Raw genomic sequence first — 25,228 nt, forward strand, 5'->3', positions numbered from 1 at the left:
TAAAAAACCTCTCAGCTTTCATAACTCCTGACATTAAATATAAGCATGTTGCATCTCTCTTTTTCTCAAATGCTTCCAGCTGTTTGCACTGGGTTAATCAGAAGTACAGAACTAGACTGCAGCCCCTGCAAAAGCCCCCTCTCCAAAACCTTTGCCAGACAAGTATTTGCCTAAGAAATGCCTGTACATATTTTATTTGTTCACCCTTCAGGCAAAAGTATAAATTTTAATTTTGGCAAAAATTGAACACAAATTTCCCAGTTCAAAGTATTTTCTATTTTTTTGTTGCTTTTTTTTTTTTTTTTTTTTTTTTTTTTTAGAAAGGTGCTATTTTGCACCTCCTCTAACTAAACAGATCTAAAATGTGCTCAGCTGTCTGGAGAAGAGCCAGGGCAATAAAATATTAGTTCAGTCTTAAATTATACCTCACTAACTCCATCCTTGGTGACATCAAGCTTAAACATCACTGAAAGGACAACAGGTTTGGTAGCTTAAGGTCACCTCTTTGCCTTCCCCATCCTTAATCTGTGCCTGACAGCAGCTATGGAACACCCTGGCCACATCCCAACTGATGGCAGTGACTCCACTTCTGGAGAAAACAGAATTATTTTGATAGTGGTGGGGCTGACCCCATTTAGGGCAGGGGGAGTTGAAGCCAGTCAGAAACCCCATTACCCTGCAGAGGAATTTCCATACTGTGGAGAATTGGAAAAGCACTTATTGGATGCTGCAGCTGCTCCTGTTCCCCTTTCAGTAAACCTGGAAAATCTGAACTGCTTTTCCATCACCGAGGGGGAGAAGGGAGGGGAGAGAAGAAGGGGGGGATGAAGGGAAAGAAGAGACGGAGCGGCTGTGGGGACGTGGGCCAGGTGCTGTTCATCCAGCTGGCAGCCAGCACAGCATGTCCACAGCCCAGACTGAAAAACAAAGGGGCTCCAGCCACGTTCCACTGGAAAATGAGTGGGGACAGCTCAGATGTGGATGGATATCTCACCCAGAGGATAAAGCATGAGAGGCAGCAAAGCCTCCTCAGGAGGAGCCTGCCAGGGGCAGAGGAGAGGAAGCAGAGAGGAAGAAGGATGAGGAGCAGGGTGATGGGGACCCCTCCACACACCTCAGCTCATTTGTACTGAGAAACTCATTCCCAAGCCCTCTCTTCCCTTTACTTTTGGTTGGAGGTGTGCATATTTTCTCCATTTTCTCCCTCCCCTTTTCTCAGTTGGCTGGGTTTGTTTTGAGTCACACAGACACTGCACAAAGCCAGGCTCTGTGTCTCACGCCCCTGGCAACACTTCTGTGCATAATATAAAGGCAAAAAAAAAAATACAGAGAAAAAAGCTCTAGGAAGAACATTTCCAAGCAATATCTTCTGTACATTTTCCAAACGCTTGTGTCTTCCAAGCCAGGGCTGAGCCCCTCAATTCCATGCTGATAAATATGTATCTGCTACACTCCTCTGCACATCTAATTTCAAAAGCATTGACAGAAAATGAGAAGCTCAAATTCCTGTAGTTACCTTCTAAGATCTGAGGTCTGTGTCCTTGCAAGTCATTTCAGGAGAAGAAAAAGGCCTAATTCCTTATCAAGTACTGTACTTTTAAGTTAGCCACACTGGCAGCTTGTGGTTTATTACTGTTAAGGTGTTGCCAGATTTTTCTTGCCCTCTCTATGCTGCCCATCACCACAGAGCAGCAGGAGGATGCCTGTGCAGTAACAATATTATTTCTAGAAAGGCCAGAACCTGCATAACCTGAGATCATTCTGCTGCTTCAGTCCATCTGGAGAGCACATTTACCTAAAAAACTATTTCTTTATGCGTGTGTTACAGACATGTATTACTATAATTATTAATATAAATTTGTATATACAGTTACCTAATTACATAGTTAATATTATGTTTCTGTAGTGTAATACTGCATTAGATAATTAATAGGTGTGCAACTGATAGTGATCCATAGGAATATGTGATTATGTATTTGGCAAGTCAAATGAGTCCATGCAGTTTAGCAGACAAATGGTGTGCAGTAACTATTGCCTGAAGCATAAAAATACTGTACCAAGAGGCAAAGGATTCACAGATACCATTGGTAAAGAAGAGAATAGCATTACCACAGGTTCTCTTGTAAAAACACTCTCGAAACAGCTATTGGTGTTAATGACTCTTCTAAAAAGGCCAGTATTTGTTTTTAATAAAAAAGCATTTATTTAACTTTGATGTGAGCTAGAACTTCTATTTAGGATAAACCCCTCAAGTCACTAACACATACTATCCCTTCTGAGCCTACAGTCTAAAAGACTGAGTTTAAATTTCATACTGACACTCAGTCAGTTTCTTTCAAGTCTCAGATAAATTGAAGGATATTTGGGTGAGACCACCGCTCATAAGGAAAGCAGGGCAAGAAGCCTCCTCTCCATGAGCAGCCTAAGCAAAGTCCCTATTCAGGGCCCTGATAAATTACTCTATTTGTTTCAAACATGCATAATCCAGTGAAAGGAAATGCTTTTTTTTCTTATCTTGGACACCAACCCTTCTTTGAAGCTTGCCCAGACTAGATTTTCTGTCCCAGTGGAAGAGCCAGAAAGCACCAGCCAGCACGCAGGGCTGGGATGGGAGCTTGGCACAGCTGGTGGGCAGGGTGTGGGAACCATGGCTCTGAACAGCCTTCCTGCTTCCTGAGCCTGGAATCATGGCAACTTTCAGAGAGGGGGGGGGAAAAAAACCGTAAAAATCTCAAGCCACTCATTTGGGTTTAACTATGGATTTAGGAGTTCAAATTTCTGGCTTTTTTCTTTTATGAAATTATCCTTTTAGCTAGAAACCATGTCTGTGTGCTGCTTGCAACATCTTTCAAGTTTATTTAGAAAAAAAAAGAAGGGGGAAAAATCAAAATACTGAAGCACTTGAAATGCAGAGTTATTTGAGATGGTGACACACTACACAGCTCCCTGCTAGTCAAGTGCTGCAGCCATGTGCTAACAATGACTCACAGCACAGTCATTACACAGTTTCTTTAATTTATGTGTTTTCCCCATCCAGGCCATGATGTCAAAAACAGGGAGGAAAGGAGGGATAGAAAAGGAGAGGAGAAGGGCCATCATGGCCAGGATGTCAAAAGCAGGGAGGAAAGGAGGATAGAAAAGGAGAGGAGAAGGGCTGCTGCTCTGGCTCACCTGGAGACTCCCGAGTGCGCTTGCGCTCCAGCAGGGAGGGGTCAGGACATGGCTCCAGTGGACACCAGCTCCCACGGTTGATCTGGAAAACACATCACAGCACATCAGGAAAGGCCACTCTCACCAGCACCCCTGTTAGTCTCTTCGTCAATATCCCTCTGCATCAACCAGCAGATACAGAGTTATGGCTTAATTTTTTCCCAATAATAAAAATGTCAAAAGTAACATACGATTTTATTCTTTGCATCACCAAACAAACCATTAGAATATGCCAAAACCCTTTATTTCTCCATGGAAAGTTTGATTTGAAGGTGGCTTCTGCTCAAGGAAGGAGATCAGAGGGAGGATGAGTCAGTGTTTAAGCTACTAGTAAAGGACTGGATAACCTTGGCTTCAAGTCCCACCTCCACTTGTAGCAGGACTGCAGGAAAATACTCTTCTGCTTTATGCCTCAGTTCACTACCTACAGAATAGAAATTCCTTACCACCCATACTGCTGTACAGATAATTAGCTCAGTGATAGCAAAGTGCTCTGGTGATGTGGAATACAGGACTTGGGAAGTGCCCAAGTCATGGTAAGAACCAGAAGCACTTTGGGCCTGCATTAACTGAAATGATGATGATAGAAACACCCATTTTAACACTAAGACACATCACATGGTTTATTTCAACATCAGCCCTTATCACCTCACCCCGTCCTTCACCCTTTCCATGACTCCCAGTTTTTCAGCAAGGATGACTGATCTGTTCTCAGCCTCCTCCTCCCTCTGTCTGTGCTTTCATCTTCCTCACTCGGGTTGTGTTGTCCAACATTTTGACTCAGAAGTCTGCTGGACTATCCACAATCCTTGGCTCATTCAACATTCACTTCCCATCACTTTTGTCTGCAGCTGGCAGACTCTGGAAGCCCCTCTACTCTCTCTGCCATTTCTTTGAGCCAAATGCCTTTACTTACTGTCAAACGCATGCAAACCTCACCTGTCCCACACCACAAAAACCAGAAGTTACTTCCCCTCCTGACCTGTCTCAACACACAGGATCTCACATGTTCAGCTGCAGCTAAAAGAAAGCTACTGAAATGGATGACTTAGCCTGATTTTACAAGTCAAGTATTTCTCCTACCCTCTCTCTGGCTTTCCTTTTATCTCCTGAAATAATTTCCTTTCCTACCTCTCAAATAGCAAAATTTCACTATTTCCTTTTAGCCTCTGACTTATGTTCAAATCTCCTCTATGATTCTGCTCTATTTTGCAGCCCCTTGCTGTATTCCCATCCCCTCAATGTTCTCCTTTCTCCTATGTTATGAAATGCACTGGTTTTGCCTTCTTCTTATTTATTTTTTAAAATAAATTAAAACCAAGCCTCTCCTACCCTTGACCCGATGTGCTGCTTTGACTAATGACCCACGTCCTTGTTTCCTCTCTCACTGAGATCATGGAACGTGTTAGTGCAGCCCTTGGCTGGCTCCTCCCCGCTCTGGCTGCGTCCCCTGCCCGTCACCCGAGGGGCTCCTGCCAGCACCTCCTGCTCTCCACACCACACAGGCAACCCTGCACTCCCCCAGACCTGGCAGCTACTTGCTACAGCACATTTTTCTTCCTCAGGCTTTGTCCTCCTCCATACTTGTGCGATGACAAAATGGGGTTTGGGAGGGCCTTTGACAGGTCAGCTAGTCCCTGCCTGCTGCGCCAAGTTAGGCTCAATTATCATCTGAGAGGTCCTAATCCAACGTGCCCTCAAAATCCTCCAGTGGAGAGGATGCCATGACCTTCCCCAGTCAGCAGCTCTTGCTGACAGAGACAGGGAAGGAACAGAGAAGTTCTGAGAGGGGAAAAATGAGCAGGAGTCTCCCAGGAGAGGTGAAGGAGATGTTGAGCTCTACCAGAATCAGGTCTTGGGATGACCTCAGTGCATGGCCCACCTGGATGTCCCTCCCATCTCCATGGAATTTTGTAGGCAATTTTTCCTAGGGATGATGTACACTTTGCAGCTCTTACTCCCTGACTGCATTATACAGATATTCACCCAAGACCCCATCACACCCCTTTATGTACACACATCTAAGAATCTCAGTGTTCCCTGCACCTCTGCTCCACACACACCTGTGTATCCATTTTCTGCCTTTTACATACAATACATCCATATTAAATGAGAAGCAGGGAAGAAAAGAGAAGCAATCTTCAACCTGAAAAAGGATTTGTAAGCAAAACTTCAAAACAATGGGTTTTTTGCTTTCCAAAGTAACACAAGGATGTTGCATTTTAACTGTTGCATGGACAGTGGGTCATGTTCTAATTCTTTTCACAGAAGACACTCCCTGTTCTCAGCAAGGCTGTGTGGTATCTAACCTTAGCACCTAAACTTAACCACAGAATTTTTTTTTAGTGTTAAAAGAGCTGCAAAGTCAATAAATACCACTTGATGACTGTAAAGTCAAAAAATACCATGCTATTATTCTTTTCTCTCCAGACAAAGCAGAATAAATTTGCACCACACTTTCCTGTATTTTATTAAAGGCAAATCTAGAGGTGGAGGCTGAACACACATAGAAAGACACATGCAAATGTGCTCAAGTCCACACAAATGAAGGAATGACCTGTTTCAGATGCAAAATCAAATTCTGTCTCGTTCTGACTGACTTGCACCTCCCTCCTTCCTCCTTAAGAAGAGTCTGACTCTTCTTAATTTTAAACAAGCCACCATCAAATTCAAAGGAACTGCTCCTGATTTATACTGGTATCCACTACTGGAAATGAATAATTAAACATCCCATTTAATAATTAGCAGCAAGAAAGCAAACTAGGAAGAGGTTCAAGCTGTCTGTTGAATAAGCCATATTAGGCTGAATTAACATTATATATTTTCCTTGAATAGAACCAATTGAGTCATTCACTGAAAATGCATTATAGACATTGGCATTTTTTCAAAAAAGATTTGAGCATTTTTCCAATTTCCCAGCCAGCTCTCTCCTCAGCCCTGTGGCCTTGCCAAGTATTGAAAACGTCTGCTTTTCTCTATTAAAAAAAAGTAATGAGAGAGTAACACGGAGGTTTAAGGTGCTGCTTCAGATATACTTGATTATGTACAAAATAAAACATTAGAAATTAAATATTTATCTCAGTAGCCCTAATACAGGAAAAATAATAATCACCATCAAAACAAAAACAAAGGAAACCACTACTATATACAAGTATTCCCTAGGCCAAAACGAGCCCAGACAGGCTTTGAGGGAGGTTTACTGCATGCTCTAAGGGAACTGGGTGGTCCATAGATACTCAAAACACAAAGCCCACTATCCACAGCACAACACTGAGCACTGGGATCCCTCCTCAACACCTGAATTCTGCTTGTATTTACTCAGGACTAGTGTCTACAGGTACAGACAGTGACAGCTGGAGAGGAAATTGTCTTTATAAAAGCACCTGAACATCAGGAGCTGGGGAATGTACCAGCATGGAGAAATGTGAAATGAGGTTATCTTGGGATTTTGCAGACACATCTGCATTGGATGTGAGAAAATTCCTCCCTTTTTCTCCCCAGTTTCTTGTTTTGCTGAGAGAAGCCCAAAAACAGGACCACAGGCTGGTGGCCACAGTAGATGATAAAAGCCCCACGCTTTCTTACTTGCCCACACTGATTATAGCTCGTTGACTCCAGGCATCCCAAGTCTTTGCAGCGGGAGCAGAGGGTGCAGTGCTGTTCCAATGGCAGAGGGAATATGAAACAGCCTCTGGGAACAGAGTTTCAATACACAGCTCTTGAAGAAATGCCAGGAGAGAACCAGCTATTTTTCCATACAGAAGCCTGAATGTGTTTATCTGCAGCTCAGACACAGAATGAATCATGGAAGCACATCCCCAGGCACCAAAGACTGAATCCTGCAGGATTTTCTGCTTGCCTGTGAAACACCAGCAGGCTAAATGTCCAAAGATGCCTTTAGGACACCAGCTGGAGCTGCGAGCAGCAGATGGTTCCATTGCTCTTTCTGGGCACACACAGGTATTTCCTGACTCCTGGGGACATCTTCCTGCAGACCCTGAACTTGAAACTTGATGTGACTTAATGCATAAGAAAAGGACATCGCTGGACAAGCTGTGAGACACCCCAGGCTGAGGCATCCTCTGTCCCACAGGAACTGTGAGTGACACCAGACTCCACTCCCAGGTTCTTCCTTCCTCTCCCCTTGGTCTTGGACAAGGAATTATCTAATCCCCTGTAGGGTGGTGCCTGCCCATAAAACCAGGCTCAGGACCTCCTTCTCAAAGATACTCCAAGAATATCCAGGGCAGAGCCGTGTGCTGGAGGCTCACTAGGAACAGGCACCTCGGGGGCCAGGGACTACCTGGGTCCTATGTACCTCTCCTTCATCTCCAGCATTTAAAAGTGCTTTTCCTCTCCCTCTGGTTTTATTTTAACTCTTCTTGCCTTCTATTTCACAATAAAGAGAACACACTGACCTTTCAGGAAATCTTTCGCTATTGCAAAAGTTTGCACTTGTCAACCTCACTGGTCGTGATATAAATCAACATCTCCAGAGCGCAAGGAACCAGATGACTTTAACTTTCATTTCCTAGCAGATCCCTGGAGATTCATCTTCCCCCCACATTATTTTAACTTTGTCCTAAATGTGCAAGTTTCCATTTTTCTCCTTTTATTTTCCCCAGCTTCCAGACTATGATCTACCTTGCAGCTAAAACCAGATACTACTGCACATAGGAAAGTATTCAGGAGAGTAATTGTATCTTGCTTGGTGTATCATTAAGTTATTGTGCACCACACTGAGTAATATCCATTTTAAACATCCATTGTAGAATAAAAGTAGTAGAAAAAAGCAATACTCTAAATTCAATTATAATTAATTTGTTTCATAAGCAGAAATGATACAGTGATTTTTTTTTAAAGTTCTATGCATACTGTAATTATTTTCTAGGAATTTCCTGTTCCAGAAAATTTCATATAGGATTAAAGAAATTTGTACACATAACTGGAGTTCAATGTTTATGCTGAACAACTTCTAATTTTACAATTCCATTTACAATGAAATTATCCAGTTGCCTGCAATTCCTGCACTAGAAACTAAAGCAACAGTTGATTTACCCCCTTCACAAGAACCACCTTTCAAGATCCTCCAAAACAGTTTGAAAAGGAGCATGAAGGATGGGGCATCTGGGGAAGGAATTTCCACTGTTTTCCTTCAACATCTGTTGCTGCAGAAAGACTCCATACACACAAAACTCACATCAAGAGCAACCATCACTGCTTTGGCAATCATCTTGCCAGACAATATTAGGAGCAGAGATATCAATTTGCTTGCAAGTTCCACATTAATTTTTATTTAAATTATTTTGGTAATCTCCCTGTGTATTTTCTTAGCTTTGTGGGATGATATTAACAGCTGCATGCAGAACCCAAAGACATTCTCGAATGTATGCCAAAAGGGACAACACTTGCATTTCTGCAATTATTTCTATGGAGATTTTTTTTTTCTTCTAGCACTGTGAATATGCCACACTGAATCTTTTATCTTTACAGAGCTGGTGACACTGTATCAGGACATTTTTTCAAGGAGGTCCAAACTGACCTTTCTCACAGTAACAAGCCAGCAGTACTATAGAGAACTATATAAAAGGATTTCACAAAAAAGGGCTCCTACAATCAAGGACATGTTACCTGACTGAATAAATTAGCTCTTTATGGTGCAAGAGCAACACTAAAGTCCTAGAGTGCATTTATCCCCTTGCAACGTCCCAGCAGGGAAAAGGAACGTGTGCCCCAAGTATGTTTTCCAGCCCTTGGCACTGCAATGTCCTCCACCAGCAAAAATAAAAGTCAACAGACTTTAATTAAGCTTCAAAAATAACAGCATTTTCTTTCCCCAAAAACACCATCTCTTAGCTAATATGGGAGCAAAATTCCCACAAACATGTATGTGTCCAATGTGAAAACAAAATATTATAATTTAAGCTGCCCTCCCAGTTATAATTCTAATCTCTACATCATTCTAAAGACACATCTTTCCTTCTATCCTTCAATGACCAGAACAGCATGGACAGATGTTGGATTAAAGCTTAGTCATTTTAGGCCCACAAAGTTTTATGAACACCACATACCCATCAGCTGGGCATATTATTCCCCCAGAACAACTCCAAAGAAGAAATGAACTTGTTTATTAGTCAATAAAGAAGAAAAACTTCAACATAAAAATGTAAGGAAGCCTAGTTCCAGTTAATTCAGGGACTTCTCCACAGACTACTTTTAGCTTAGAATGCTATAAATGACACTTTGCCTTAGGTAGGCAGGGATCAATCAGAGGATCTTCTCTGGAGCTGGAGTAAAGCTACCAGAGCAGCCAGGAAGCAGAAAAAACAATTAATAGTGCTGTCCTTTTAACTTCAAAATACCTTGATTAATTATTAATGCTGGTTTTAATTCCATGAATAACGTTCTGATCTTCTGAAATGGATTGGTTTATCTGAAAAGCAGAAAAATCAAACCTCATTGCCCCAGCTATGAAAAAATTTATTCCTGATGCCTACCCTTAACAGCTTCAGCATTCACACACAGAGGTCAAATGCAGATATAGGCAAAAAATGTTAGAAGACATTCCCAGCTGTGATTACTCAGTCTCCCCTTCCCAAAGCAAGCCCAGTTCTTACTTTGTAACTCTGCAAAGCATTGCCTGCTCATCCCCATTGAACGCCTGTCTGACTTCCCACGTGCCTGCAAGGTGCCAGCCAGTGTGGTTTTTGTATCCTGTCCATGCAGTTTTATTTGTGGTAGCAGGCACAACTTAAAAATGAGACAGGGCTGCCAAGGCACACATGGGCACACTGAGACTTCCCATTTTGGGCTTGCAATAACATAGCACAGACTGCTTTACCCTGCACGTAGCTGCTCAGAGCTCAGCAAAATGTTCAGACAAGCAGACATCCCACACACCCCACAACTTCTCCCTCATCTGCTACTATGCAAACCCAGCAGGAACAATGACAGCAAATTCTTATGTAGTTTCTGCATCATCCAGGCTTCCCTGCATTCACTAAGCTGAGGATCCAAGTTCATCGAGTTTGCATTGCTGGAGCAGTCAGTAAAGGACACAGAATCATGGAGTCATAGAATGGTTTGGGTTGGAAGGCACCTTGAAGATGACGCAAATCCAACACCTTTCCCATAGACAGGGACAACTTCCCTGGTTGCTCAAATCACCATCCAACCTGGTCTTGAACCCCTCCAGGGATGGGGCATCCCACAGCTTCTCTGGACAAGCTGTGGCAAGGCCTCACATCTCTCACAGCAAGGAATTTCTTCCTAGGATGAAGTCCTACCTCTAACAGGGACTGGGACACTGCTGGTAACCTGCTGCCTCTTGCTTTTTCATATGTGGAGAGGAGGAAGAAACTATGCTAAAGCCAAAAATAATTGTGTGCATCAACCCTCAAAATTGCTGAGGTTCATTTTTTTCATAACTTCACAAGCCACTGTTTCAGGCTCAATCTAAACATGGAAAATTTGAGTCTCAAGACAGTGGCCCTTCAGATGACGAAAGTATGGGTAGGAACCAAAGTTCTTTTGTAACTGTGTCTCAGAATGGATGCAATCAACGCAAATATAATCTCATCTATATAAACACTTAGTACCCAAAATTTTTTTCTTCACCACTTGTTCCCATTGTCCTTTTTCAGCAGCTGATTTTCTTTCCTATGTCATGACTGAATCACCATCCCTGGAGATATTTAAAAGATGCACAGACGTGGCAGTAAGGGACATGGTTAAAAGGTGGACTTGACAGTGCAGGGTTAATGGCTCGCCTTGATGATCATAAAGGTCCTTTAAACCTAAACAATTCCATGATTACTGAGCTCCCTACCTTAAAATGAAGCAAAGAACATATTCATCTATTACTCAAGAAATGACAGCTTGCCTGAGTCAAGCTGCAGCCAAATTGAAAGCTGTTTGGTGCTTTGCAGGTATCTTGTTAAAATTTCATCAGCTCAAACACTCTTGATGGATCTGATTTGGGTTTGCTTTTTTCTAAGGACATGTACTTGCTTTTCAATATTTAAGAAACCCTCTCCTCTTAACTCCCCAAAATACAATGGCCTAGATAAGGTACAGTTTTATTTCAGTATTTTAATGAAAACCAAACCCAACAGAAACCCCACCCCCAGCTCCCTCATTAAGGGCCTGATCCAACTCCCATTAACGTCAAGAGATGATCTGCCACTGACGCACTCAAGCACTGGCTTGGATCCCTAGGTCATCAAAATTCAATTTCATCGACCAGTTGTGTTATAGAAACCAGAGAAAACATGAAGGATGACTGAAAATCGAGCTAGAGTTGATTGTAGCTATAGCTGTCACCAGCACCCTCCTATTTTAAACATCTGCAGGCTGTACAGCCCATGTTGGGAGCAGCAATGCGTGCACACACGCACACATATATGGACACTGAGTCACTTGCAAGAACAGACAGTGTAACCCACAGTTCTGAAACTCAATTAGGAAAATACCAGTTGGAACTAATAAGAGCCACATTTTGTTATAAAATCTAAGCTTTGCTGAACAAAAACTAATTTAAGGAACTGATGACATCAGAAACACTGAAGCTGGATAATTCTAGTGAATTGTATTTCAACCCAGGCATTCAGATACTCTTCATAAAGAAAAAGATTGTGCTTTTTATTGGCAACCAAGATTATCAGAGGTACCAGGTCTCCTCCCAAGAATTATTACGCAGTCCTCTCACAGAAAGAGTGTGTGCACAATACAACAATATTTTTAATGACTCATACTGTGTCTATAGACTGCATATCATGGGATTCAATCCTCAACCAGCATTAGTAACATCAGAGTTCTAAAATACTCAAAAAAATTAAGCTGGTAGAGAAAACAACTTACAGCTATCTGTGCTACCAAAACCACTGGGTACATTGATTTAAAGGAAAACACTTTTATTCATAACAAAGTAAGGTAACAACAGCTAGGTCTCTTTTAGTGCAGATAAAATAGAACAAGAATTAATTGAAAATAAATTTGTTGTATATTTTTGTATTGACTTGGAAACAAGAGCATGAACCAAAAATCATAAAAAAGGAAGCCATATGATCATGTAGAATCCCACTTCAGCTAAAAAGAGAAAAGAGAAAAAGGGAGAAGGAAAGGAAATGATCTTCCAGCAGTTAAGATCTCTGAATTGGGCTGTGTTTTGCAGTCCCTCTGGCTTCTCTCCTATTTCCATCCACACTGCCAGGAAACTGCTGAAGCTCCACAAAGCTGTTACAGAGACAGGACATTCCCAGACTGCCATTGTGCCATTTGGTGGAGCACTTGCTAATTTTAGATTAGAGGAGGAACACACTGGGACAATTAGCCAAGAGCCACTCCTGATTCTCGCTCCAACCCATCCTCAGACAAAATCACACCCAAACAAGAAGACTGACAGCAACCCTTCTAACACAAACAAAAACCAGAGGCAAAGGAGGATCCACCATGCCTTTTTTTGGCAGAATGCATCTTTTGGGGAAGATGTGCCTTTCCATTTCAAAAGCAAGCAATGGAAGTGGAAACCCTTTTCCCCTCACACAAATAGCCCACCTGGGATTTCAAACCAGGGACTGTTTAAGGGCAGAGGGCAGGGAAGATGGCCAGGGAGCTCTCCCAAAGAGTGCATGCTACAAGAGATTATCTAGTTGCAGAGATAATAATATTTGACATGATATGGTTTGATAATGCTCAAAACCACCTCCATGCTGAAGGGTGAGAGCTCTTCCACCTGTCCCTCCCCTCTGCATCATCCCAAGGGACAGGAGTACAGGAAGGGACAGATCGATCCCCTGGAGACAGGCAAGGGAACCCATAAATAAATATATACAAACACCATACCTTTAACAACACAACATCTACAGTCCTGTCCACCTTGGAAATGTCGCACAGGCTGTATCGCCTCTTGTGGCGCTCGTACATTTTGTCCAAAGAGCTGGGAGCAGAGGAGCAGACCCCACCATGAACCTGGGCTCACCAAGAGCCCCAGACCTCTCACATCCGTGCTCAGAGGAGTCCCCGTGTCTCAGCACACCAGTCTGCCCGAGCTTCTCAACAGGAAAACGAAAATCCCAGCGCTGCGCCTGGCTGATAAAGTCTTCTCGGAACAGATTTGCTTATACAGGCAATGCAGGAACTTATAGCAAACAAAAGATATTTGAAGACAGCTTTATACATATAGGATTATTTTTTTGTGACTGCTAAGAATGGTATCAGCCTTCCTGTTACAGTAATAATAACAAAAAAATGTTTTCCAGACAACTTTGATATCCAAAAAGCACCAGAATGAAAATCCTGCCTGAAAAGAGAACAAAAGCCAGATGTGTGCAGCAGGAATACTGACACTCCAAGTGGAAATGCAGAAGGTAGGCTCAGCCACGATGGGTCTAATTCAGGAAGAAAACAAAAACAAACCAAAAAACCAATCTCCGTATCCAACGCAAAGACTGTCACCAAAGCGTTTTGTTTTTCACGCCCTCATGCACTGAAAGTAACAACAACAAAAAAAGTACTTTCCTCCTTCCGAGTCAGTTCACTGTTCACCGGGCAAGACGGCTTGGGTTTGCGTTAAGTTTAAATTTCTAATGACAGCACTGGGCAAAAGGAAAGAAAATAATGAAATAAAGCCACTCCCTCCTGATTTGGGCTGGGACGTCACTGCTTGCCTTTTTAGTCCTGCACCAGTGTTCTCCCGGCTTTCAAATTTACTTTGCAGTTGTGGGAGCATGATTCACAGAGAGGAAAAAAAAAAAAGAGGAGGGAGCGGGGGAAGAAAAAGAAAAAGCAGCAGCTTTTCACTGCCAGCCTCTTCCACCTCTGGCTGCAGGCACTTGGTGTGTTTGCTCGGTCCAAAACGAGACTGAGAGCAAAGGGACGTGTTTTTCAAGAGGTAAAAAGACTCTTCCCACTCCCCCAGGCCAGGTGAATGAAAGACAGTTTCAAAGTTAATGCTTTCCTAAACCAGGAATGGAAACTTATGATTTAATCAGTGCACATAAAAAAAAAAAAAAAAAAAGGAAATCAGCCATTTACTTTTTCCTTGGTTTGTTTGCAACACAGAGCAAAGATCTCAGCAACTAGTTGTCCAGAAAAGACAATCTTCCCTCTTCTATTCCAGCTTGAAAGGGAGAGCTTTTTTCTTGGGGAGGGAAACCCTAAAGTTTTTGTCTTTGTAATGCCGGGGCCAGTGAGAGTCTCTCTGCTCTCAATAGCTCATTCACATCAGCTGGGCCCTGCATGCTCACTGCCACATGGTTTCCTGTTTTCAAACTGCCCCCTTGCAGCCCCCTCCGCTTTCCACCCCACCCTGACCTCTCCAGGGATGAAATCTTTCCATACTTCCCTGGCTTTAGACATTCTCTCATTCACCGATTCAAAAGGGAATGGGGGCGGTTCAAAACGCAAGGGAAAAAAAAAGAGAGAAGAAAAGGGGAAGCAGAGTTTTCAGAGACTGGGAGTTTGTAGCGACCAGAACTTAACTTGCTGTTTTGCTAGATGGGAAAGCTGAAAATGCAGCACCTTTAAATCCCAAGTTACAAAGCAGAAAACACAAAATTGGAAACAGGACTTATCAACCCGAGGTTTGACGGCCGATCTCCAACAGCCACCCTCGTCAGCGCCGGGAGAACTGGCCCACCTCCTGCTGCTGGGATTTGCTCCACTCCTGGAGCTTAGTTAGGGGGTTGTAGGTCTTTTCATCCACTCCTGTAGGGTGGTCCCGGCTCCCTGGTTGTACAAAGAGATTTGTGGCCACCAGCTTAAACTCTGGCAAAGGTGACTCAAACCCTGCAGCCTACTGGAACGGATAAAACGCAAGTTCTCAGCATCTGAATGCAAGATGAGTCTTCCAGAAGAGATCTAAACCCGTCTGCTGAAAGCAAGACCTCCAGCTTCTCTTTTCTCAGGGCTACCAAGTCTTCTGACTGCCCGAACACACTGCACCACAGCCTGCCTGACTCCCTTCTGTGCCTGTTTGGTAAAACACCAAAACCCAGGAGTTTACAGAACCGCCACATACTACTGTGAGCTCCTGGATGAGCCACCCCGATCTGTACAGTCACACTACACAAAAGCACAGCTACCCTACAGATTTAGCAGACTCAGTAACCAAGCAAAGGCCTTCTTTTCCTGAGACTGGATGACACCGTGGCCAGCCCTGACACAAAGGCTGGCCTTGGGCCTTGCACCTGAGCATATGCTCAGGTGCTGGAGCAGGCGGGACTCGCAGCAGGTGAGCTCTCCCAGTGAGGGACACAGGTACACTCTTACCTAATCAGTGCCAGGGTCTCCCCACACCTCCCTTATGCTCCAGTCTCTCCCTCACATCCCAAAGCTTCATCTTCACCACACCAACAGCTGAACTGAGGAGGATTCCTCTACGAGGCTGTCTTACAGCTACAATCCCTGGCTCAAGATCTCCGCCAATGACTCCGTTCTCTCCAACAATGAGCAGAGCTTCTGCTTTCAGTATTAGGACACACACAATGTGGTCGTACTTTGGGGACTTTCTGGAGCCACCAGTTTTCTCCACAAGTAATGAGTCCCAGCAGTCATGTGCCCATTGAGACAAGGAATCAGAAATGGCAGTGACAGCATTCCAGCCTTTCAAACACTACCATAAAAGGCAGGGATTTCCTCAAATCTAAATTTAAAAGACAGGAACCCATAAACAAAGTATGTGAATTTAGTTCAGGTGTAGGAATTTGCAACAGTCACAGTGTCTTAATGATGCTCTAATGTTTCATTATGGAGCACTTTTTTTTTTAAACTGATATAGCAGATAGATTTAATCAATTTAATTATAGCTGCTGGTATACCCAGCCAAGATTCATCCTAAAAACAACTGCACAGCTCTGCCCAGACACTCCATTTAAAGCACTTCACCTCTGATCCACAGAGCTCCTCTGGCAACCAGAAAGAGATGTCCAGCTGCAGGGCTCAAGGAATGCCCACCATGCAGAGGAGGTAAGCATCACTAACAGTGACAATGCATCTTCCACAGAGATGCAAGATGGGTCCAACTTGCAGCCGCATCAACACCCAGTCTTTATTATCTCACCCTTCTTGCAGGTAAGGGGAAATGAGAAACATCTCCAGTCAAAGCAGATGGGAGACATGCTGGGAAATGTGCAGCTTTCACAGCAGGAGGCCAATTTTCCTGAGGTAAGCACAAGCATTTTGGAATGGCCAAAAGCCACAAGTAACCCAGTTGTGGGCTTTCAGGGGGCAGCAAGGAACAGAAAGCTCATGTGGAAGGAGCAGACAAGTGGAGAGAAGCAGCCAGGGAAGCTACCAGATCCACACCAGGCTGAATGACTCCGGGCACAGGATGTGTCCCAGGACTTGGTGCATGTCCTGTGAATCAAGATGATGACCTGCCTTACTCCTTTAATTATGTGTCTAGATCTAGTAAAGGTTGTCAGTTGATCTCCTTGACTCCTCTACACCTTCAGCCACAGAGGGAAAGAATCAACGCACACACACACACACAAAAAAAAAAAAAAAAATAACCCCTTCTCTCCCTTCTCTTCTTCTTTTTTAATTTAAGCTTCCAAATCCCTAATTTGTTCCAAGAGGTTTTTTTGTAGTTTTTTTTTGTTTCTGTTTTTTTCTGTTCCTGACTCACAAGATCAGGGGGCCAAGTGACGACTACAGACACCCAGAGTGCATCTCATCTTCATTTCCAGACTTTGCTGTTGAAGGAAGTGGGGGGGGAGGGGGGGAATAAAATATAAACAAGTAGAAGATAATGTGCCAGACACACTCTCCCTTGGGAGACCATCACCCTCTTCCCACATTAGGTGGGGCTTTTGCTGCACTGTTTCAGGCTAGAAATCTTGCTTTGCACACAGCCTGCCATCCACACAGGCACTGTCAGGCAGACACAGAACACGACTCAGCCCGGACGGAGCAGAACAAAAGCTTCCAGTCTCTTTTGTCCAGCTATTTAGGCAGTCCTTGAATGCCATACAAGTGTTTAGACAGTATATAGCATTTATGCTCTGAAACACAATTAAACAGACAATTAGAAAATAAAGATTAAATTTTAAAAAACCTACTCTAACAAGTAAATAATATTTTTTTTTGGCGAGTTGCTCAAAATGGAGAGGAGACGCGAGCAGCAGCCCCGGCCACCGGCTGCTGATGCGACAGTTCTGGGTACTTATTGAAAACATCTGGAAGCTCTGAGCCACTTTGTGCAGCCAGGAGTTTGAAACAATCCAATCATTTCATATCCAAACCCAAGTCCAGCGCTGCGGATTTCAAGGGAAGGGAAAGAGGGGGAAGAAAAAAAAGAACAACCGCACTTGATCACGCCATATGATCTGTAACTCATCCAGATAAAACTCCTCCTCCTCCTCCACCCGCTAACAGACCTCTTAATGACAAGGAAATCATGGTTATCCTGAAACAGACTGAACTATTGTTATCTGTTTCAAATTACTTTTGCCATATCGTTATGAAACACTGCAATGATGCAATCTGCAGAAATACTCAGGCGCATTAACTTTTTAAACTGCAACTCTGATAGGAACAGATGAAAGGAAAAAAATTCTCCTGTTTTAAGCAAGGCAATACCCACTTCTGGGCACTAAAATGAGGTGATAATAAATTCATCAGACAGTAAGAGAGAAGAATTATAATTTCAATTGCTCTTTTCTTAAAAGAAAGCAGCTTTTTGGGAAGGCTTTTTAAAATTTTACATTTTTGGCTCTTGCAAGGATAGACAAAACAAATAGTTTTTTTCCTAAAACTAAATAAGGCAAAGGAAATCTGTACTCTAATGCTGCAAAGCCTGTAAGAGGAGCACGTCCAGTCTGGAAAGGAGAGCACATCCATCCTGTCTGCTGGGAGGGAGGTCAGCACCCACGTGAGACCAGACCACAAGGGACACTCAAATGTGGATTCTGAAGCAGACCAGGCTGCTGTTGACCACAGCAAGCACTCACACCATGGATCTTGGTCAAGAGCCCTGGAAATCTCATGGCATTTCTCACGTTTGCGGGAGCACTGCAACACTGAGAGGAGTTTAGTGGCTGACCCAGTCCCACTGTGCCTCTCTGTCTGCATCCCTGTGTGGTGGTGGCACTTCTGTCCTGAGCTTCATCCCTCTGGTACGATCCACCAGTGTCCCACCAAGCTAGAAGTGGCTCCAAAAGGCTGGCTGTGATTTTGAATTCCCTTACGAGGTAGGCCATGGAAAGAAAAGGAGTCACAGAGAGGGACATGGACAGTCCCCCATCACCTGTGGCAAATCCAAGGGGGAAGGTCAGTGATGCAGCAACAAACCTTCACAATCCTGGTTCTAAAACACCTCCATATTCATCACTTTGATTTATTCCTAGGGAAAAATCATCTACAGTACCAACACAAGTTTTATTCTTCAGCCTGGGACTCTCCCAAAACTTCCCTATTTAAATCATATATTCACACCAAGGTCTGCAGAGAGGCATTTCCTCATGGAGCAATGCTTTGGGACAACACGACTGGGCTGAATTTAACATCAAACAATCCACTGTCCAGCTGCAGCCTGTGTTTGAGCTCAGACAGAACCAGACAGAAACAGCTAAAGAGCCATGAGGGAATGAGGAGGGCTTGGAAAGCTGTCAGGCACAGATACATGGAGCATGTGTTTTGAGAAAACACAAAAACACCTTGAGAGACCTTCAGCCACTTCCTGACATTCCCTTTTTCTAATATTTCTCAGAGACTCGGTGTACATTTTTCAGGAATTTCTATTGTCCAAATAACCTTCAGAAAAATGCTGAAGCTTTGGTCAGCCACGGAGCATGCCTGAACATCCTTCCAGAGGAAGTAAACTGCCCATCTTACAGCTCCCAAATGGCTACAGGAGAAACACAACCCACTCAAGAGATTAGCAACCCCTCAGCTGACTCTACATCACTTTGCAAGATCTGCTTCTTCCTTTACCAAAAATAACTGCAGTTGGGATGTCTAGCTGGCTGAAGTGCTGTGGGATCTTGGACCAGCCCACAGATATTTATTTAGCGTGTTATGGGAGTTGAGAGAAATACTTCTGCTGTCAAGCACTGGACATGTTGCTTTGCCTTGTGAGTTTCAACATCCTGAAAATAGGGAAGGGAAAACATGAGTGGAAAAAGCAGGAACAGTCCCAAAAGAGGCTGTCAAGGAGCACCTGAGCTATGAACTGCAGCAACAAATCAGCTGCACGTCGCCTGTGTCCTCCTGTCAGCTGCTCCTGTGCTCCAGGCACTTCCCACCAGGGCACGGGGTCTAATGACTTACAGATTGGGTCAAACACCAAAAAATGAGGACTTTTGTAAATAATAATACAATTTGCAACCAAAACAAGTGGATGGAGGATAATGCTTTGATTTCACAGCTGGCACAGCCCAGCCTGGAGCTGCTGCTGAAGAAATGACGCTCACTTCTCTGATCTCATCCAACACCAAAGTTGGTCACAATGGATTTGCTTATGTTTTCCTTTATGGTTTTCAGTTGCTGCCAATAAACATGTAAATTTTACATGCACACAATGAGTGATAATCTTTGCTAATTACTGTTATTCTCCTATAAAGGAAGGATTACAGTTTTGGGGATCTGGAAAGATAATCACATAAATAAAAGTATTTAAAATAGCAAATTGCATTTACAGGAGTTTTTAAACCACCATAAACATTGTACAAGTCACTTGAAATTGGTTTGCACAGACCATCCCTCAAATACCTGAAGGCCTGCTCAAGCCCAATCAAGCAATGTCTAATAATTTGTCCTACAGAGAAGTTAAGGAAGAGACCATTGCATTTGTCTCAAATGCAAGAAAAAGGGGATGTTTCATTATCTGTAAAGCTTACAAATTCAAAAATCAAAGGACTTTTCCATTTTTATATAATCCATAATGTAAAGGCATATTTTGACATGATTGGGGATAGATATAGGATATAAGAAAGTACTGATTTATACAACTGAAAACACAATAGTAACACATTCTAGAAAGACTGAATCTCTACAGTTCAAGATATGAGGTTAAAAATTAGTTCAGTTTTTGTGCAGGAAAACAAAGCACCTCACATTTCCAGAGTGCAGTAAAACATCCCTGGGCTCTGAAATGATCCCTGCTGCTGTGGGCAGGGCACAGGAGCAGGCAGACATCATCTGAGCCTCTCCAGGAAGCCTCAGCACAACACGAGATCAGTGCCATGAAATGCCTGGTGGATGGTTCTAGCTGATGAATTATGTCTTCAGCTAAAAACAGAGACAGGGTAGCAGATTATGTAGATGAATTGGCAGATAAAGCCCAACAAAAATGACGTATGGCATGAGTGAGTGAAATTAATGGACAATATAAAAATGACACATCTTGAACTGAGGAAATTATTCAGCTTTTACCATTCTTTCATGCCTACAGTTTAAGGCACTGTAATCTAACTGAAAAACAGAGACGGGTCATTCAAATGAATAAATCATGCCAGAAAATGATTCAGTTTCCCTTCTTTTATTTTTTCTTTTTTTTTTTTTTCCTTTTTAACTGAAGTCCCCAGGACCCAGCCCTTCGGAAGCCCGCACGACCCAGTGTATTGTCCTGGCCAGGCACCCTGTCAAAAGGGAAAAAGTTATCTTTTCTTTCATCTTGTAACTGAAAATCTGGGAGGGGAAGCACTGGGAAAGCAGAGTGCTGTACAAAGGCACCCATCATATTCCCTGTCAGCTTTTTTGCTTGGCTGCTAATGAAGGCAGTGGATTGAGGACTCTGTGGCATTTGTTTTGCCCTTCCAATTTTCCTGTTTGCTTTGTGGGAAGGAGGATCTCAGCCCCAACAGGTAACTGAGATGCTCTGAGTGCAGCCAAGCCCCTCTCCCAGCAGTAACAGCCACTCCAGATCACCCTCTTACCTACACCCTCATTCAACCAGTATTTTTGTGCCCTCTTTCCATGCATTTGGAAACCTGAAATGAAATCCAATGCAAACTTTGAGAGGAGGCATTTGGAATCCAGCTCCTGCCTGGGAGGTCTGCTTTAGGACCACATGAGTATTCCTTTGCTCACTGTTTTATCCGTTTCCCTGGTAGTCCTCTGTAAAGAATATTAAACAAACATGTCTTTACAGCTCAAGAGCCCAGGAGAGAATGTTGACCCTGTGGAAAAAACCCTGGTTTTATCCATTTTTACCCCACTTTCATCCCTCTGGACTAAGGATGTATATACAAGGGTAAGGATTCATTGGGCCCACAAAGCCATCATTAAGGATTGCTACATCAATCCATGCTGAGTATATTCTCCCCTACAGCCCGATTTTAGAAAGTGTTCTTAAAGGAATTTCAGGGCATAAAACATGTATAATTTCAGCCAGATACGTGGAAGCATCATCATTAGTAAGGAATTTTCTCAACAGTTGATGCTGCTGCAGAAAAATAATAAAATATTTATTCTAAGGTTATAAACTAACATATCCTACACCTCTAGCAGCTTTTCAAAGACCCCTCTACAGTAACATTTGTTGTTGCAGGGTTAAATCCTAACTGGAATAATGGGTCCCAAGCCCTGCTCCTGTGCCTCTCCACTCAGTTAAAGCAAGGGAATGTCCCTGCAAACATGGGAATGTCGGGCCAATACAGGTGCTTTAGCAAAGTTTTAGTTGCTGAGTTTTTGTGCTTCCCTCTCTCATTCCCCACCTGCCAGAGATTATGCATTTCCATATCTTTGACAGCTTTTTTCAATAGATAAATACATTTAAGACAAGGGATGATGATAAATGGCACCAAAAATGTCAAAAAGCAGCATTTATTATATCCTGCAATTTCCCTGAGTTATCCTTCTGATTTGGACTGTCCCAGGAGCTGCAAATTGCTGTGCTGCAGATAAGGAAAATGGAGCATCTGAGATTTCTCGCCAGTGACTACAAGGAAAGGGTTGGTTTTGTTTTTTTAGGAAGAAAGAGGAAAATGTTCTGAAGCTTTCTCTTCAGGCTAAAATCCAAAACATTTACAAGACTCAAGAGCACAAAAGCTTGCAGATAACCAGCAGAACTGATGCCAGTTCCATCAAAGAAAACAGCTAACAGCAACTGGGAGGAATGCAGATTATGCAGCATCCCTCTCTATTGAAAAAAAAAATCTGTTATACAACAGTTAAATAATTTAACTACTTCAAGTTATTATTCTTCAGTTAGTCTTTTTTGGCTATCATGCAGCACTAGTCTCTTCTGTTTCTGAAGTTTGCCTTTAGGAGAAAAAAAAGGCAACTTCAAAACATGCAAAAATTAATGAAACCCATATGTGGGATACTGTCATTATTCCATGTTTATAAGAGGATCAGGTTTTCTTAAATGGGCTTACTTAATGCAGACGCATAAGCAAAAATACCCAGCAAAAGATCTGAAAGCTATTGAAAGCAAAATATTTTCACAATTTAAACTAAAAGCCACTATATATTTTGGTGCAACTTTGTTTATGGCTTCTCTGACAGCTTATAAAGTTCTCCTAACCAGAGAAACATCTCCTAGATAAGATTTTACCTTTTTGACTTTCACCTTCATATTGCATTTAAGCTGGGCCAACCTAAAAATCAATGGCTTATGGAAACATCGGTTGATGCAGGCACATAATTTTGACTTTTTTCAACAGCTGTTGTTATTTTATGCTCTATTTTGGCTAGGCAAGTTGGTAAGACTGGAAGGAAATAAAAGTTGGGCTCCTTTCCTGGCTTTGGTGTCTTTTTAGTGGCTGCAATCAGCACCTCGTTCCCTCCCCTGCACTGGGAGTTTGGGGGGGATAAAGGCTGATTGCCCCCCACATCTGGTCTTGCCCACCAGACTCAGACAAGAAATAAAGGAAATACATCTCACTAAATACTGGCTTAAAATACCCACTGCTGTTGCTGCTTTCTGCCCATACAAGGGACTAAAACACCCTCCACTGCCCGTCTTCCTGGCTCCCATTTGCACCTCCAACAGCAATCCACAATAAACCCCAGGTTTGCCTTGCCTCCCCTCCTGCTATTTCACTGCTGGGATCCAGACATCTGCCAACATCCTCTGTAAAAGATAACACACAATATATTTTAAGAGTCAAGCTGCCACAAGATATTTGGTGCTTCAGACAGTGCTCCTTCCCAGACACAGAACACGCACTGCTCACAGGAAGGCTTGCATAAAAACAGAATGTACTTTTCTTGTGAATCTAATGACTGCCTAACAAAAAAAAAAAAAAAACCAAAACGACAAATTCAACCAAAATATTCTATTTTCAACATTTAATTCAGCTGCTAGTTGAAACAAGATGTTTCTATCTAAAATTCTGTTTTCTTCAAGGAGAAGAAAACAACTTAAAAAGCTTTTAAAGAGCTTTAGTCTTTTTCAGTGTACATTCAAACTGTCAAGAGCCAAAGAAAGCCAATACCCCACGCACAGATTTTTTCTTTCCCCTTGCTCTTTTTAACAGACTTGTTTAATCTTACCTTCAAACTTCTTATTTTCCTGCCATGCACTCCTAGAGCCTCTGTCAGTTGTGCCAATGCTTGCCCAACAGGACAGTCATAAAAAAAACAGTTTTCACAGAAACTGCTTATCTAGAGGAGGGAGAGCCCCAGGTTCTCAAGCAGAGATATTTCAGCATTAAAGAATTCTCGGAGCTACTCCAAGACACAAATTTTTGTTGTCTGCTGCACTGCAAGGATTTTAAGCCCAGAAAGAAGCTATTTATTTAGTCTATATACATAGATTTATAACAAAGGCAGAGGATCCATCTACAGTCTTTTGGGTGCTTTTTCTATCGTTTATAGCATACGAAGTAAAATTCAGCTTCCTCAAAGACAGAAAAGAAGAAATAAACAAGGCTTGACAAGAAAAATCAAACACTGTCCCCCAAATATACAGCTATGAACTAAGAAAGCTTTTTGAGCTGCCTCTCGACATCTCCTCAAAACATATTAAAATACAGAATTTGCAAAATGCCCTAAAACCCATTTCTGCCCATGCTGCAGGGAGGAGTTTCTCTCACCCTTTCCCTTTGTAAGACCCCAATCTTTACAGTCATGCCTCCCTCTGATTATCTCCAGGTAGGAATATCTGGACATGATGTAAGCAACCTTCATTCTCTTTTAAAAGGCTCAAAAAGGTACATAACTGTTCTGTTTTAACCCTGGAGTGCAGGCATTTGAAGCTAAAACTTATCTAACTCCTCCCGGGCAAGCAGATCAGTAAGCATGTCCTCACCTTGTTATGGCCAGTAAGTTAAAAAAAGAAATATTGGAACAAATTACCAAGGAATCCTTCTGTAATCTCAGTAGATTTTAACAGCCCATCCCTCTCCATGCTTTTGGTAAGAATCAGTCCATTATTTTGGAAAGGCAAAAGAGATTTCATACTCCTAAACAGAAGATGATCTCAGCTTGAAACTAACATTTCAGAGAACTGCACCTCCAGTCTTTGAAAATGTGTATTTTGGAAATATTCCTCCTAACCACTTTCAGGCATTTAGTATATCCAGCTGTGTTAAGAAACCTAGCAAAAGTTCAGTGTCAAGTAGTTCAGGATTATGATCTTTTTTTTTGATTTATGGAGGTAAGCACAGTCTCAGACACAAGACAAACAAGTCACTTGATGCTAAGCAGACTCAGTACCAGAGCTCAGACTAATGAGCGAGCAGGGGCGAGGCTCCATGTTCCTGCCTCTTATCTCAGCAGCTGGAAGGACACCACATGAGGAGGGAGAGCACAGGCAGAGCCAGCCCCCAGGTACCTGCAAACACAGTACTGGTGCTCCAGGGGGGAAGATGGAAATGCTCCAGGAGAGGGAGGCACGTGGTATTGGTAAAGATGCAGGTAAGAATATGCCCCCAAATAACTAAGTGCAAAAATAAGGAGAAATTACTATTAAGTGGCTGTAATGGTATCAGGGCAAAGTCTTTAGGGAGAAGTAATATCTAACCAGGTTGAGGAAATCATAAGCCACCCATCGGACCTTCTGCAGATCTGAATGGAGAGCAGCATAACTCAGGTTAAACATGGAATAACAACAATTCCTCTGTTTCAAACT

At 42.7% G+C, this 25,228-nt stretch overlaps 1 protein-coding gene and 1 long non-coding RNA gene across 2 annotated transcripts in view; one reads left to right on the forward strand and one right to left on the reverse strand.

Moving 5' to 3' along the window:
- Positions 1-14,806, reverse strand: part of AKAP13 (A-kinase anchoring protein 13) — a 74,194-nt gene extending 59,388 nt beyond the window's left edge. Inside the window, exons 1-2 of the mRNA XM_038147264.1 lie at positions 13,054-14,806; positions 3,172-3,253 (exon numbers count right to left, since the gene is read on the reverse strand). Of these exons, the coding sequence (XP_038003192.1) occupies positions 3,172-3,253; positions 13,054-13,134 (163 nt within the window). The 5' untranslated portion in view covers positions 13,135-14,806. The remainder of the gene's footprint in view (positions 1-3,171; positions 3,254-13,053) is intronic.
- Positions 14,807-15,481: 675 nt separating this feature from the next.
- Positions 15,482-23,418, forward strand: LOC119705100. The gene is made up of 2 exons (XR_005258139.1): positions 15,482-16,176; positions 16,282-23,418. It is a non-coding gene; the product is annotated as an uncharacterized LOC119705100 (long non-coding RNA).
- Positions 23,419-25,228: the final 1,810 nt, after the last annotated feature.

The sequence above is a fragment of the Motacilla alba genome, chromosome 10 (assembly GCF_015832195.1).
Source record: "Motacilla alba alba isolate MOTALB_02 chromosome 10, Motacilla_alba_V1.0_pri, whole genome shotgun sequence".
In the NCBI taxonomy this organism is placed as follows: Eukaryota; Metazoa; Chordata; class Aves; order Passeriformes; family Motacillidae; genus Motacilla; species Motacilla alba.